Source organism: Hyalella azteca, unplaced genomic scaffold (genome assembly GCF_000764305.2).
Source record: "Hyalella azteca isolate HAZT.00-mixed unplaced genomic scaffold, Hazt_2.0.2 contig12938, whole genome shotgun sequence".
In the NCBI taxonomy this organism is placed as follows: Eukaryota; Metazoa; Arthropoda; class Malacostraca; order Amphipoda; family Hyalellidae; genus Hyalella; species Hyalella azteca.
In genome coordinates, this window is record NW_025942878.1 from 27406 (window position 1) to 44257 (window position 16852).

The following is a 16852-nucleotide window of genomic DNA, read 5'->3' on the forward strand; positions in this document are numbered from 1 at the left end:
GAAAGTAGCATTAATGCATACAATCTGATATAGTATGGTTGTGATACGATAGTGAACTAGCAGAATATGTAAAATAGTTGAGTTAATTAATATGTTTGCAGTAAATTAGAAGGTATAGCATACAATTATAACCAATTATAATAAACTGAAGCTTGCACCAAGCTAGCATGTGTTGCCCTAGCCCCTAATAAGCTATATATCGCGCCATATAACTCATCAATATATCTCCTATGGTACCTATATGCCTACTCGTAATATATAAGGTCTTCATATTTATGATTATGATGAAAAAATGTTTTGATATATATTCTACTTGTGTATGTTATTAATTTTAATAATTATTCGAAGCATTGACATCATTCGCCAAAGTCACGAGTTCGGTAACCAGAATCGAAATGCCGCACAATAATATTATGTATATTTGTTTATATATAATGAAATGATGGATTTGTCTTTTTAAACTTTGTGTACGTCCAAAACATATGTTATTATTATTGTGCAATGAGGCTTGCTTATAACATATAATAAATTTCGAAGGTCGTTTTTATTTTCACAAACAAACGCACATTGTGTCAATATATAATTAACAGCAGTGATGTTGTTCATGCAGAGAAATGTTAATGCATCAACTGGCTGGCGAAATGTTCTTCCATCAACTAATGAAAACAATGAATGTTATTTCATCAATTTATGAATACAATGAATGTTATTCCACCAACTTATGAATACAATGAATGTTATTCCACCAACTTATGAATACAATGAATGTTATTCCACCAACTTATGAATACAATGAATGTTATTCCATCAACTTATGAATACAATGAATGTTATTCCATCAACTTATGAATACAATGAATGTTATTTCATCAATTTATGAATACAATGAATGTTATTCCACCAACTTATGAATACGATGAATGTTATTTCATCAATTTATGAATACAATGAATTTTATTCCACCAACTTATGAATACGATGTCTTGGCACAATCCTAAACAATGCATGAAGGCACTAATACGAAGTTGATCTTTAATATGAAACGTTTTTCGTACGTAATTCTTCGTAATGCTGCACCACAACCGCGCACCACAAGCCTGTTGACATACGTTTCGAAGCACCGAGTTGAACACAACAAAATCAACAATAGTTATGTACATTTAGTACAGTGTACATTAATATTTTGTCGTAACGTACCAAGCTTGCAAGAACTTTGATGACAGAAGTTCCATCGACATTTCTTTTATTATCTCCATGCTGTAATTTTCTGACAAAATTATTTTCAAATTGCTTTCAACTTAGAAATTGTATATATCCAATCAAATACTCGTTAAAAATTGTTCTCGTTTCAATTAAGATCGTGTGGGCTGAAATGTTCAGAATAGATCTAAATATTGCGAGAACTTTACCGTTATTGTTATTAAAGTCTTAGGTTTATTATAGTTAAAATAATAATAATAATGTTGGCGATCAAGCTGCTAAATGGTTCAATAGTAGCTATATATCATTCAAGTAATTACATTTAAGTAATATTAAATCACGACTGTTACATAATTCATTTCCATCAGTTCACAAAAATTTGCTTGATTTATTTAATTCAGTTGAGATTTCAAACTAATTCAATACATTTAAACATAACAAAAAATTTGCGACGCAATGTTTCATCTGCCAATAATGTATTCAATATATTAAAATATTCAATTTAACCTCCAAATTAACATTAAAATAACATTAATTTTACTACATTTAAGATGGGGATGAATCTCCGATTAAAATCGCACGCCATCGATTGATTTAATCAGATTTGAAAATATTCTGTCGATTTCTAGATTAAAAATGCAAGCCACAAAACTAAAATCAATACACGAAAAATCAATACACAAATCGACATTAAAACATTAATAATAACATAAAATACAGGCTAACCTGACGCATTTTGTCCAAAACGTGCAGGATAGAAAACTTTTATACATAGAAGCTATTATTAGAAACAACATGAACACGTTAGTATATGAATGAATGAATTAAATTGATTAGATGAATAGATTAAGTAGACTAGCTGAATCGATGAATAAATTAGCTGGATGGATGAATTGATTTAATTGATAATCCGAATAGATGAATGAATTAAATATAGTAGCTGAATGGATTGAATACATTAGTTGAATGGATGAATATATCGAATAGGTTACCTCAATGGAATGAATGAGTGGAATGGGATATTTAGCTGAATGTATGAATGGATTAGTTAGCTGAATAGATGAATGGAATATTTAGCTGAATGGATGAATGGAATATTTAGCTGAATGGATTGAATTTATTAGCTAAATGGATAAATATGAGGACGGATTATTCAAACCACTGGGAAGATTCGAGCAAACGAAAACATTTTTTTGCAAACTAAAGCAAGTGCTGAAAGACGAACTGAAATAATTGCGAAAAGCGTGAATGAGAAATGAGGCAATTCAATATAATTCGTCGAAAAATAACCTCGCTGGATGCTAGCTACATTTATTGAAATGACATACATAACGTGGCACTCATCTATTCACGTGCACTTTCATTACATGCACATTCTTTACTCATACAAGCAAGTTTCATACTTACACGAACTTTGATTATTTTCAGAAAATGATGAAGAAAGGGAAGATGAAGTAGAAGAGGAATGAAGAAAAGATAAAAAGTGGGAGAATAAAAGATTGGGAAATAAGAAAGACGAATATAATTCAATTCAGTAAACTAATACCTTTATTTAAATTACGAAATTGAAACTAAATACAATGCAAGACTTTCACAACCGCGAGATACCTTCACATGCCAGCGTTATTTGTCGTAGCGTAACCAGAGATCGCTAATATAATATTAATGATGATAAATTAATCAGAAGTATCGGCGTTATCGTCAACAGTGTATAATATGTACAACATAATCATCATCATCATTACCTACCCGAGTTAGTAATACGGGCGGAGCTCAGTCTTTTAGCAGCGCCCCGTATTGCTTAGCAGTTTACAATTAATATAATAATAAAATTAATCATTAGAAAAAAAGTAAATCATCAGAAAATAAGACTAGAAAGATAGGAATGTTCGATGGCGAAGGGGATGGAATTGGGGGATTGAACGCGTGGGGTAGAGGGCGTGTCCAGATAGCGACACGCTCTTTGCTGCTGTGAGGATCGTCCTGACCCAGTTTGACAAGACAAAAAGGCGTATCAGTGATACATACAGAAGGCGTGTCACTATTTGAACAATATGATCCATTCCTTTTTCCGAGTGCTGTGTTCGCGTCCCGAGACAAACCATAACAAAATTTATATGAGAGCCGCCCAGGGCTCGGGGAGCACGTAAATCAGCCGCTCATGTCCGCTTCGGCCGGGCTTGAAGTGCAGCCCCTCAGCAGCTTGTCATACCCCTAACAAAATTTGGGGCATGCTTCAGCCTCAGTCCAAAAGTTGCTATACTCGCGTTAGTTATTCTGGGTCTGTATGGTCACCTGATCGCAATCAGCGATCAGTCAAAATCGCCTTACTGACTTCATAGTCTCCTGAGAGTATGGCAACAGTGGGCTTGGCTAAGCCTACCAAGCCTGCAAGCTGTCCAACGCGGAAGGCAGTGGGCAGAAGTCTCCCGAACGTTCATTGGCGAACTTGTCAGTACCTACAAAACTATGTATACACATGTATGTACAAGAATCAAGTCTGTGTCCGTCCGCGTGCGTACGTACGCAGCTGTCTCACTCGAGATCGGAAAGTTGACCAAAAAGTGGACATGGAGAAGCTTATTTACGTGCCTTCGAGTACTAGGCGCTCCCTATATCAAAGTCACGCACGGCTCTAAATTTTTTTAGAGTACTGTCTGAACAAACTTGTAATGTTCTCATGCGACTATAAAGTCGGAAAGGAGATTCTCACCAGAAGCTGCAGCATTTCGATCGGGTGGCCAAGCAACCCAGAATAGCTTTACGTCGAGTGTTGCGAAACTTGTGCAGAAGCTTTGGCATTACACAATTTTTTTTAGGGAGGTTCTGTTTTAGTTGCCAACTCGGGACTAAATGTGTTTGCATTGGTGGGTTTTTGGTCGGAAGGGACCACACTATCTAACAAGTACATAACATAACATTTATAAACATTATCTTTTATTTATATATTCAGCATTCTACTCCCGGGGCCTCTTAATCTCGGTGGGGCCTGGTCCGCGTGGGCAGCACGGGTTTGCCACACGTGGCGGGTCTGGGCCCGATGGAGGCCGTGTTGAGGACCCTGGCCAGGGCGACGAGGCCGTAGAGGACGACGGTGGACGACGTGCTGATCACGAAGTGGCTGAGCGACGTGCCCACGTCGAGCCACGAGCCCGACGTGCGGATACGTAGGAAGAACTGCAACGCCATCACGTCGCTCAGGATCAGGAACACGTGGAACACTTGCGTCAGCGGTACCTGCAACACGTGGAACACTTGTGTCAGCGGCACCTGTAACACGTGGAACACTTGCGTCAGCGGCACCTGCAACACGTGGAACACTTGCGTCAGCGGCACCTGCAACACGTGGAACACTTGCGTCAGCGGCACCTGCAACACGTGTAACACTTGTGTCAGCGGTACCTGCAACACGTGAAACACTTATGTCAGCGGCACCTGCAACACGTGTAACACTCAGCGGCACCTGTAACACGTGGAACACTTGTGACACGTGAAACACTTGCGTCAGCGGCACCTGCAACACGTGTAACACTTGTGTCAGCGGTACCTGCAACACGTGAAACACTTATGTCAGCGGCACCTGCAACACGTGTAACACTTGTGTCAGCGGCACCTGTAACACGTGGAACACTTGTGACACGTGAAACACTTGCGTCAGCGGTACCTGTAACACGTGAAACACTTGTGACACGTAGAACACTTGCGTCAGTGGTACCTGCCATACGTGGAACACTTGCAACACGTGGATCACATATTTAGGATGATTCCACACCTAAAATTACACAGTAATTAGGGAAGATAATTGAAAAAGTGAGCATAATCACTAATTACTGACCTGCAGCAGGACGCAGACTGCGTGGAAGAAGCAGGCCACGAGCAGGAAGGGCAGCAGGATCTTGAGCAGCAGCAGGCCGCCCATCACGAAGGGCGAGAACACCGTCACGAAGGGCGCCACAAACACTGGGTCGAAGCTGTTCACGCTCGCCAGGTTACCGATGCCGAAGAATGAGAACACTATGAAGAACAGCTGAGTATAAGGTTAAGGTCACCACGCCACGAGAACACTATGAAGAAGACCGCCACCCAGACCTGACTCCCTGGCTCACAGCCACCCAGACCTGACTCCCTGACTCACAGCCACCCAGACCTGACTCCCTGACTCACAGCCACCCAGACCTGACTCCCTGACTCACAGCCACTGCGTAAGGTCAGACTATTGTTACCGAGGCGGCCACGCCCACGCCAGACGCGGCTGTACAATAGCACTTTCGGTACATACTAAAACAAATATATACTCAAACTGAATGAAATAGTGCTGACTAATCATATTAATTGATCGCTATAGTTCAGGTAATAAATTATGAGAATATATAATAAGTAATGATAATTCATATCTAAGCAGAGAAGCACAAAATAAATTAAAGATAACAAATAAAATAAGTGATAACAAGTGGATCATATTTCTAATCAACTATTACAGTGATATTTATGATTGTCAAACTCTTCAATGACGATACAGACCTGACTCCCTGACTCACAGCCACTCAGACCTGACTCCCTGACTCACAGCCACCTAGACAAAAAAAAATGAACACAAAAAAAAACGAAAATGAACACCTAAAATGAATGAAATAATGCCGAATAATTTCATTGAATGATCGCTATTGTTCAAATAATAAATTATTATAATATAACAAGTAATGATGATTCATATTCAAGCAGAAAAGCACAAAATAAATTGAAGATAAATAAAATAGTTGATAACAAGTGAATCATATTCCTAATAAGCTGTAACAGTGACATTAATGATCAAAAATTCATCAACTCTTTATTGATGATGATACACTCGGAAAAATAAGCGGGACTTTGTCCAAATAGCGATAGAAATTTTCTGCTATCATGTGGGTCATCCAGACCCAGTTTTGCCCATTAACGGGCGCATCTGTGCCACGTCCACTCGCTGTAGGTAAGAAACTGTTTCGTAATCTGGACAAAGAGACCCACGCATTTCTGTGAGTGTATAGCAACAAAGGAAGAAAGTGTGTCAAACCTTAACAAAGAGACCCACGCATTTCAGTGAGTGTAAAGCAACAAAGGATACGAAGAAGTAAGCTCGTCTGACGTCGTCCCAGTCGAGCAGCCGCGGCTGACGCAGCGACGCCTCGTCGTCAGCACCGCGCCACGTCGCGTACTTCAGCGCCGCCAGCTGACGTCAGATTAATCGTTAATTATCACAGATAAACACGAGCAGTGTTTATCTGTGTAATAGTGGTAAATAGTAATAAATAAGAAATAAAATTAATAAATAGTAATAAATAAAAGAACTAGGTGTAGTAATAGCTAAAATCGCCAATTATTACAGATAAATACGAGCAGTAATAAGGAAATCAATTATAAATAAAAGAAGTAGGAGTAGTAATAAATAAATTACCAATTATGAATTATCACAGATGAACACGAGCAGTAATAAGGGAATAGTAATAAATAAATGAACTAGGTGTAGGAAAAAATAAAATTACTAATTATCACAGATAAATACGAATAATAATAAGGAAATTAATTATAAATAAATAAACTAGGAGTAGTAATAAATAAAATCACCAATTATCACAGATAAACACGATAAGTATTAAGGAAATTAATTATAAATAAATGAACTAGGAGTAGTAATAAATGAAATCATCAATTATCACGCCCACGGCCACATTGTAAGCCCTCCATGCGGCACCGCAAAATGTTCGCGGCTTGCCGGGGTTCGAACCCCCGACAAATCGGTGCCGCAGGTCGCGCCAATGATCTGGCCTTGTCTTGGTATCTTGGTACTTGTTTGGGACACAGCAGTCCCAGGCCACGATGGATCGCCGCCTCTGATTATCGTTCATCCGCCCTCATTTGGGCCACCTGATGCACGATGCTGACTCACCCAGTATCCCTCCATCTCACCCAGTATCCCCCAGGCCACCAGTTGGTTGGGGAGGGGCAGGCCCCTCTTGCTGGTGATGCTGGCGCTGGTGCTGACGATGACGGCGAGCGTGACGAGCAGCACGGCAGCCTGCATCGTCGCCGCCTTCGTCAGCCATGTCAGCCCACCACCCCCATCACCCCCACACCTGCGGGGGATACGACATCTTAAACATGCACGTAAACATTCTTATAAATCATTAACATCTCTTCATATCAACACACACATCACGCAATGATGTTTGTGAGGGGATGATGTCTCTGAGGGGGGCGCTACATGACATCAACATCATCATCATCAACATCACCATTATTGCTGGTGATAGTTGATGATTCGGCAGGAGCTTCGTTTTAACTTTCTGTTTGTGATGTTTGTATGTTATGATGATTTTATGCAAATGATATATCAATGTTATGGAGTCGCGCTTAATTTTTTCACATCAACAACATTGAGTTTTGGGATTATTACGGGCTTCGATAAATAAAGTTCCTTACCGAATCTTAAGAATAAGTTTGCCTAAAGACACATTACATGACATGCTTCACAAAACACACTGCATGATACATTTAATATAAAACACTTCACATGATACACTTTACATGACACACTTTACCACTCACATGACATACTTTACATGACACACTTTACATGACACACTTTACATGACACACTTTACATCACACACTTTACCACTCACATGACACACTTTACATGACACACTTTACCACTCACATGACATACTTTACATGACACACTTTACATGACACACTTTACCACTCACATGACACACTTTACATGACACACTTTACCACTCACATGACACTTCCCATGACCCACTTCAGTCACAACTCACCAGACGAGGGCAAAGCAGCTCAGCAGCAATGCCGTGAACCCAGCCAGGATCCTAGAAAAAGATCATTTATTATAATAAATAAACCAAAAACACACGAAAATATTCCAAGTTCCATACTAAATAGAGCAACATTGTTGTTGTTTCTCGCCAGAACTGCTCGAGTTTTCACACTTCGTAAACACAACATATTTTATTTCTCACTAGTGAATGAAATTAATATTAGAATGGGTGCATGAATGGAATGAATTAAGGAATAGGTAATTGATATTAAATGAATGACGAAATGGGTAGATGAGAGATATGAATAAGTGAATAAATGATAGGTATTAAATGAATGATGAAATGGGTGGTTGAATGAAATGAATTAGTGAAAAAATGATAATAAATAAATCAATGAAATAATAAAATATTGATTGCATTAGATAAATGAAGTTACTAAATGAAATTTATGAAAAGAGTAGATGAATGAAATAAATCGTCACGAGAGATTCATTTGACATAACGCATATCAAAGTAAAGCATTTAAGATTTCCTTGAAAAATTCAGCTCTTACATCTCGAGGTCAGCGATACTGCAGTTAAACTAGTGACGCAGAAATGTTATCAGAATACAATTTATAAAAAGCATATTAACTAAGATTATCCTTGTGATTTATACAATGAAAGGCAGCATATTTACTAAGATTATCCTTGTGATTTATACAATGAAAGGCAGCATATTTACTAAGATTATCCTTGTGATTTATACAATGAAANATAGGGTAGACAGGTAGTATACAAGTAACTAACACCATAGGGTAGACGGGCGCCATGCCCACGACGGGAGGCAGGATGGCAAAGGACGACAGCAGAAGACAGGCGCCCACCCACGCCAGCGTCAGCGCTGTCATCCCCTCACGTCCTCCTGACGGTGATGGACCTGCGCACACACAGAGAAATGAGGGGGTGTTGTCCTAATAGCGATGGGCTTAGGTTTCTGAATTTGTGTGGGTCATAAAAATATATATTTTGACCCGGTAAAAAAAGGCTATCACGCAAAAGCTACCACGTGTGTCACAATTAGGGCAATATGACTCGTACATTTCTCTCGGTGGAAAAAAAAGCTATCACGCAGATTTACGAGCAAAACGTCATAATTTGGACAATATGACTCGTATATTTCTATGCCAGTCAACTCGTATTCAAACATAAAAGACTTTTATTTAATTTAATTTAACTTTACTTTTTTTAGCGAGGCCAAACATGGCGGAAAAAAATAATGGTTGTTGACGCCGGAGCTGACGAAGAAGTACCTGTTGCTGACGCCGATTTTGGACGCCCCGCTGCTGACGAAGGCGGTGCTGTCAGCAGCGGCCAACAGCCCGCGATCAGCAGGCCCCCCACGAGCGCCTCCCGCACGTGGAAGCTCAATACCTCAACATGGAAATATAAAAAATATTGTAATATATTCAATAATATATAATATCAAACATATTTTAATAATATTCAATAATAAGTAATATCAAATATAAATTAATAATATTCAATAATAAATAATATCGAACATATTTTAATAATATTCAATAATAAGTAATATCAAATATATATTATTAATATTAAAAAAAATAATATCAAACATATTTTAATAATATTCAATATTAATATTCAACAATATTAATGGTCTATTATATTATTCCTACAATGACAATATAATATTATACGATATAAATAGTGATAAAATATTAATAGATGTATTCACTATTATTGTTACGACGGAATATTAGTGAGAGAAATTAATGGCCAGGAGGACGGCCAGGAGGACAGCCAGCAGGCGGATGGCAGGACATACCAGGATCTGGACGGCCAGGAGGACAGCCAGCAGGCGGATGGCAGTCTCCCAGACGAGGTTGAACTGACGCAGGAGGAGCCACGTCACCCTCAGGGTGCCCCCCCAGCGGCGCAGCAGCGCCCCCCACACCACCACGGGGAGGAGGTGGTAGCCCGTGACACGCCACCCCGCGCCTCCCGCTGCCAGCCATCAATGTTTTAATATTTAATGTTCCTGAAGTGTGGTTAATAACAAAAATACTGCTTTTTGCAAATATTTAGCAGATATAGTATTTTATATCTTGCGTACATAAATAATAATACAAGATATATTATGTATGCTGCGTTACATAGTAAATTAGCGAATAAAGTTGTGTGCATAATCGTGTATTAATTGTGTGGCAATCCTATCACCATAGAATGTTTTTAATGATTGTGTTCGACACAAGACTTTACTCAAATATCTAATTTAATTTAGCTACTGTAACTAGATGCAAGATCTACCACCTAAATGACATGTCTAGTAAACTCCGCGTCTCCGAAAAGTTCCCTTGAAACAGAGCGGGACAGACGACAAATGTCCCAGAAAAGAAGACAAAGAAAAACATTTCCTAAAATACAGTTGGAAATTGGGACAATAATTGTGTCTCGAAATTTACAAATTGTGTCTAGGATATTATGAAACGAGACGAAACGAGAGACGAAATCAGAAATGTAGAATAACATAAGTCAGAATGACACCGAGTTTTTGGCCAAACAGTGATGCACTTTTCGATTATTGGCAGGTCATCATTACGCTGTTGGGACTGGAAAAATGACTTGTCAGATCTAAATCATGTCTCTATTTGTGCTGTAAGTAGGAAAGTATGTCAATATCTGAGAAATATGACATTCATTTGAAAATGTTGTGCTCTTGAGCAACAGAGTTACGCTATTTTATGAAAGTTAGTGCTGCAATTCCGTTCTCTAAAAATAAGCCCATAGAAAACTGACTTTTTAGGAGTAACTACTTCACACTGGCCACTGCCGAACGACGGCAACTTTCATTACCAGACTTGTAGGTACGAAAGGTATCGGCAAAGCTTCGGGCATCTAAAACTGGTAATTAGATTATGCTTAAAGGTTTTATCCATTCTTAGAGGGTTTAACCCTGTCTCTTATACACATCTAGATGTGTATAAGAGACAGCAGTNTGTCTCTTATACACATCTAGATGTGTATAAGAGACAGGTACTACGCGGTACATGTCACGGCACTAGTCACGCTACATGTCACGGTACTACGCGGTACATGTCACGGCACTAGTCACGCTACATGTCACGGTAGATGTCACGGTACAAGTCACGGTACAGGTCACGGTACACGGTACCTACCTCGAGTATCAGGCAGAGTATGGTGATGATCCAGCCGATGAAGGCGAGTGTGATGGCGATGGTGAGGCCAGCACGATGATAGTGATGATAATATTCGATGCCTTCATCACACAACTGCATCAACACCTCGCATGTCCTCATCTGCGCCCATGATAAATGATGAAGGCCACGTCACCACACACGTCATCATTAATTCAAGTTAAATGATACCATAGTTCCGTGGCTATTTGTAATAACGTATCGTATAATTATCTCATCTAACATCATTATTTTTGCTGAACTGTTTAAGTAAATAATATTTTCATTACAGTCTCGTAATAAATATCACAATCCGATAATTAGGACAAAAAAAAAACAGTGTGGCCGTTTTTTCCATTCAACACAAGAAAACCGTATCACATTTTAAAAAACGGCGAAAGTTTATTTTTACAGAGCGACTGGCCACTTAAACGACTTTTCCACCGTTTTTTCACGGTTATTTCTAAAGGTAAAGGAAATTTTGAATAGTGAATAGAAATGAAATTGCGAAAAGATAGATTAATATTGTAGTTTTAGAATCATGAGTGATAGATCAATGTCAAATTAATTTTTTTCTAAGTATTTATGTCTTTTGTAAGAGTGATTGCCTTTGCGTCAAGATGTGCCTTGATTTAAATTAATTAAAAATTAATTTAAAGCAATTAATTAATTAAATAAAAATTAATTTGAATTAAATCTAAGAAATGTTTCACTTTGATCCTCATATTTTCCAGTTGCCGTGATAAATTTATAGCGACCTACGCTACCGAATTTAAATATCAATTTAAGGCATTAGGAGTAGAAATGAATTCTGAATATCAAGAAAAATATAATAATAACAAAAAACAAATATCACAGAGGCTGTATAACACAGGCACTGACAGCGTCGGTGTAGTTGCCTCTGTTGAGGGCGTTCTTGATCCTCGTGACGTAGGAGACCTCGTCGTCTGCCTACACGTCACCACACACGTCATCATTAATTCAAGTACAATGAAGACATAGTTCCGTACTTCCATGGGTAATAGTAATAACATATCGTATAATTATTTTAACTACCGCCATTATTTATGCTAAACTGTTAAAGTAAAAAATATTTCCATTAACCTCCCATAAATATTACAATCTGATTTCTAGGACAAAAAAAAACAATGTGGCCGTTTTTCCATTTAACACAAGAAGACCGTACAAGATTTATAAAAAAAAGGTGAAACAGTTTATTTTAACGGAGCAACCGGCCACTTAAACGACTTTTCCACCGTTTTTTTGGCAGTTATTTCTAACGGTGTAAGAAATTTTGAATAGTGAATAGAAATGAAATTGCAAAAAGATATATATATACCGTAGTTTTAGAATCAAGAGTGATGGATCAATAGCAAATTGAAATTTATTTCAAGTATCATCTATTTTCTAACGTTGATTTTGTTCGCGTTAAGATGTGCCTTGATTTCCCGCAGTTTAATATTAAATTTAAAAATATTTCAGTTGCATCCTCATATTCTCTAGTTGCCGTGATAACTTCCTAGCGAGCTACGCTACCGAGTTTAAATATCAATTTAAGGCACTAGTAAAGCAAATGAATTCTGAATGTTAAGAAAAACATAATAATAACAAAAACAAATAAATATCACACAGGCTGTATAACACAGGCACTGACAGCGTCGGTGTAGTTGCCTCTGTTGAGGGCGTTCTTGATCCTCGTGACGTAGGAGACCTCGTCGTCTGCCTGCAGGTACCTGGGCAAAGTAACCGGTGAGTTTATACCATGAGTGTACCATGACCTAGTGTCCATGAGTACCATGAGTTTGTACCATGAGTGTACCATGAGTTAGTACCAGCTGTGTGCCATGAGATAGTATCATGTAAGTATTGTGTATCTGTAACCAGCTGGCCCAGCTGAGGGCATCAGCGCGGCAGTTATGACCCACTGCCCCCGGGGTGGCGGCGAGGACGAAGGACCTGCCTGTAGGGGATGCAATACTGAAGGCGACGCTCCAGCGTGGCCTGGGGCTGCTACGTTTGAAACACTAAGATGATGAGTTAGTACAAAGTGAGGGAATTGGATACCTCTCCTGCTGTGGAAGAGCTCAGTAGAGACTTGGACTGCCTAGCCCTACTGCTAAGCACCTGGGAGCGACAGAATTCATCCGGAAATATTAAAAACCAGCAAACCAGTTCTGCACCAGCGACTTCACGACCTTCTTTGCCTCTGCTGGGAACAGGTTTACATCCCTCAGGACATGAAAGGTGCGAAGATCGTCACTCTGTACATGAATAAGGAGACAGAAGTGACTGTAACAACTACCGGGGAATCTCTCTCCTCAGCGTTGTTGGCAAGGTGTTAGCCCGGGTAAGGTGTTGGAAAGGTGTTTGCTCTCGCTTGCAGCTCCTCGCCGCTAACGTCTACCCCAAATCCCAATGCTGATTCAGGGCCGGTCGATCGGCGGTGGACATGATTTTTTCCCTGCGTCAGCTGCAGAAGAAGTGCAATGAGCAGCAGATGTCTCTTCACATCGCCTTTATTGACCTAACGAAGGCTTTTGACCTGGTTAGTCGTGACGGACTTTTCCGCTTGTTGCAGAAGATCGGCTGCCCACCGCGCTTACTCGCGGTGGTCAAGTCCTTCCACGAAAACATGCACGGCACGGTTTGCTTCAACGGTGTGACCTCAGAAGCTTTTCCAGCCAGCAACGGAATTAAGCAGGGCTGCGTGCTCGCGTCCACGCTTTTTGGCATCTTCTCCATGCTTCTCCGATACACCTTCGCGGAATATAAGTAACGAGGGCATTTTCATGAACACCAGACACGATCGCAAGCTCTTCAATATAGCCCGTCTTCGGGCCAAAACCAAGGTCACCAGGGTCCTAATCCGCGAGATGCTCTTCGCCGACGATGCAGCCTTGGCATCGCATACCGAGGGAGGACTCCAGCAGCTTATCACCCGCTTTGCTTATGCCTGTAAAGAGTTTGGCCTGATCATCAGCCTGGGAAAAACTAAGGTGTTGTCCCAGGGCACTGGGACTCCCCCGAGCATTGTTCAGGATGGTTACACCCTGGAGGTCGTCGAGAACTTTACCTATCTCGGGTCCAGCATCTCTAGTTCACTGTCCATCGACTACGAGATTAATAGCAGGATTGCCAGGGCCGCCGTCATGGCTAAATTAACCCAGCGTGTTTGGAACAACTCAACCTCACCGTGAAGACTAAGCTGTGCGTCTACAAGGCTTGCGTCCTCGGCACTCTCCTGTATGGATGCGAGACATGGACAACTTATGCGGGGCACGAAAGGAAACTCGACGGCTTCCACATGAGGTGTCTCCGGCGCATACTGCAGATCAGGTGACAGGACAGAGTCCTCAATTCTGTGTACCAGAGCGATCAAAATGCATGTTGTTCACTAGGGCCCAGTCATATATTGCAGAGAGGTCTTCTTGCAACCTCTCACTGTCCGTCCTGTCCGTCCTGTCCGTGATGGTCATTAATATCCTGGTGTCGTCCGCGAATGACGATGCAGTGGCGTGGTTCCGATACTTCCGATCCTGCGTCAAACACTGCCAGTGCTGTACGACTGGCCGCGGCTGAGAAACGAGTAGGTAGGTATTTACAAAAATAGCGAGGCACTTTTAGTCCTATTGTGGTTCATCCTGACCCAGTTTGGCTGGGCAAAAAGGCGTATCTGTTCTCGTGCTGAATACCGTAATCGTGTCACTACTTGGACAATGTAGCCCAGTCATTCTTCTGTGAAAGATGCACTTTATTTTTATATGTTAGATATAAAATATATTTGTTTAGTTTTATATTTCTGCATGTTGCTTTGAAGTTGATTCTTTTCAGGGAATAATTTTTTTAGTGTTTTACCTGATTCAAAAATGTTCAAAATTCGAAATTCAAGCAGATAAAGTATCGAATGGACTTTTAGTAAAAAAAATTATGTTACTCTGCATCGTTTCCCTAAGTAGCATCTACAATGTAGGGGACAAAGATACTCAGTGACACTATAGAGTCGCCACAGCAATTATGTCGCCGGCTTCCAATAGAAACGCTCATTTATAAACTAAATTGAAAAACAACTTAAAATTTTAGAAAATATTTTGTTGTGATGGAACACTGCGCATTGTAGTTATGACCAGAATGATATAAATTAATGATGATCGGCAGATTTAGAGCAGTATCAGAGGGAGATAACATGTATTAGGGTGACAACATGGCATCAAGGAGACAACATGGCATTAGGGTGACAACATAACATTAGGGTGACAACATGCTATTAGGGTGAACACATGACATCAGGGTGACAACATGGTATCAGGGATACAACATGGCATTAGAGTGACAACATGGTATCAGGGAGACAACATGGCATTAGGGTGACAACATGGCATTAGGGTGACAACATGGCATTAGGGTGACAACATGGCAATAGCAGGGTTCGTACCGGTATTTGGAAAAAAAATTCCATGACTTTTCATGATCATCAATATAATTTTCCAAGACTCGTATAAGACAGGTTTAGCTTGACTGAAAGACTAACCGTGCATATTATATCATCTCCTACCCTTGATACATAGCAAACGTGCAAATTCGTAGAGCAGGCAGACGCAGTGGCAGTAGCCACTACAGTGCTGATGCGTGCTGACTTTTGCGACGGACTATTCCCTGATACACTTTTGGAGCAAGAAACTGCAATTGCATTGCTGTCAGCGGACCACAAATCGGAAATGCGTGACTGCGCTTTGCTTTTCTCTCCACTGTGTTGCGTAGCTAACTTGGTGACATCAGCTGGCCCAACTGAGGGCATCAGCTGGGTCAACTGAGGGCATCAGCTGGCCCAACTGAGGGCATCAGCTGGCCCAACTGAGGGCATCAGCTGGCCCGACTGGGAGCATCAGCTGGCCCAACTGAGGACATCAGCTGGCCAAACTGAGGGCATCAGCTGGGCCAACTGAGGGCATCAGCTGGGCCAACTGAGGGCATCAGCTGGCCCAACTTGGGGCATCAGCTGGCACAACTGAGGACATCAGCTGGCCAAACTGAGGGCATCAGCTGGCCCAACTGAGGGCATCCCAACTGAGGGCATCAGCTGGTCCAACTGAGGGCATCAGCTGGCCCAACTGAGGGCAGGTATGTCCTGCGCGGCAGGTATGTCCCGCTGCCCCCGGGACCTCGGCGGCGAGGACGACCTGCCTGTAGGGGATGCAATACTGAAGGCGACGCTCCAGGGTGGCATGGGGCTGCTACGTCCAAAACTTACTAAGATGATGAGTTAGTACAATGTTAATACTATGTAGTTAGTTAGTACAACGTTAGTACTATGTAGTAAGTACCAATCATGAGTTAGTGCAACATTATCACTATGTACTAGTTAGTACAACGTTAGTACAATTTTTCAGTAGCACGCTATATCACATATAAGAATATTCCTAAGACAAACACCAACAAATGATGGCAGATGATGATGAGCGGCATTATAATTATTAATCATTTATTTCAAGTTTAGAGCAGTATCAGGAAGAGATAACATGCATAAGGTTAACAACATGGCATTAGGGTGACAACATGGCATTAGGGAGACAACATGGCATTAGGGTGACAACATGGCATTAGGGTGACAACATGGCATTAGGGTGACAACATGGCATTAGGG

The 16852-nt window shown here is 40.6% G+C and overlaps 1 protein-coding gene across 1 annotated transcript in view; it reads right to left on the bottom strand.

The window, feature by feature from the left end:
* Positions 1 to 4088: 4088 nt before the first annotated feature.
* The window catches only part of LOC108680977 (GPI ethanolamine phosphate transferase 1), a 21516-nt gene continuing 8752 nt past the window's right edge, over positions 4089 to 16852 (bottom strand). The window contains exons 9-19 of the mRNA XM_047883462.1: positions 12866 to 12944; positions 12094 to 12162; positions 11142 to 11334; positions 9843 to 10021; positions 9307 to 9427; positions 8804 to 8933; positions 8016 to 8066; positions 7124 to 7310; positions 6302 to 6412; positions 5036 to 5227; positions 4089 to 4437 (exon numbers count right to left, since the gene is read on the bottom strand). Coding sequence (XP_047739418.1) covers positions 4174 to 4437; positions 5036 to 5227; positions 6302 to 6412; positions 7124 to 7310; positions 8016 to 8066; positions 8804 to 8933; positions 9307 to 9427; positions 9843 to 10021; positions 11142 to 11334; positions 12094 to 12162; positions 12866 to 12944 — 1576 coding nt within the window. The 3' untranslated portion in view covers positions 4089 to 4173. The remainder of the gene's footprint in view (positions 4438 to 5035; positions 5228 to 6301; positions 6413 to 7123; positions 7311 to 8015; positions 8067 to 8803; positions 8934 to 9306; positions 9428 to 9842; positions 10022 to 11141; positions 11335 to 12093; positions 12163 to 12865; positions 12945 to 16852) is intronic.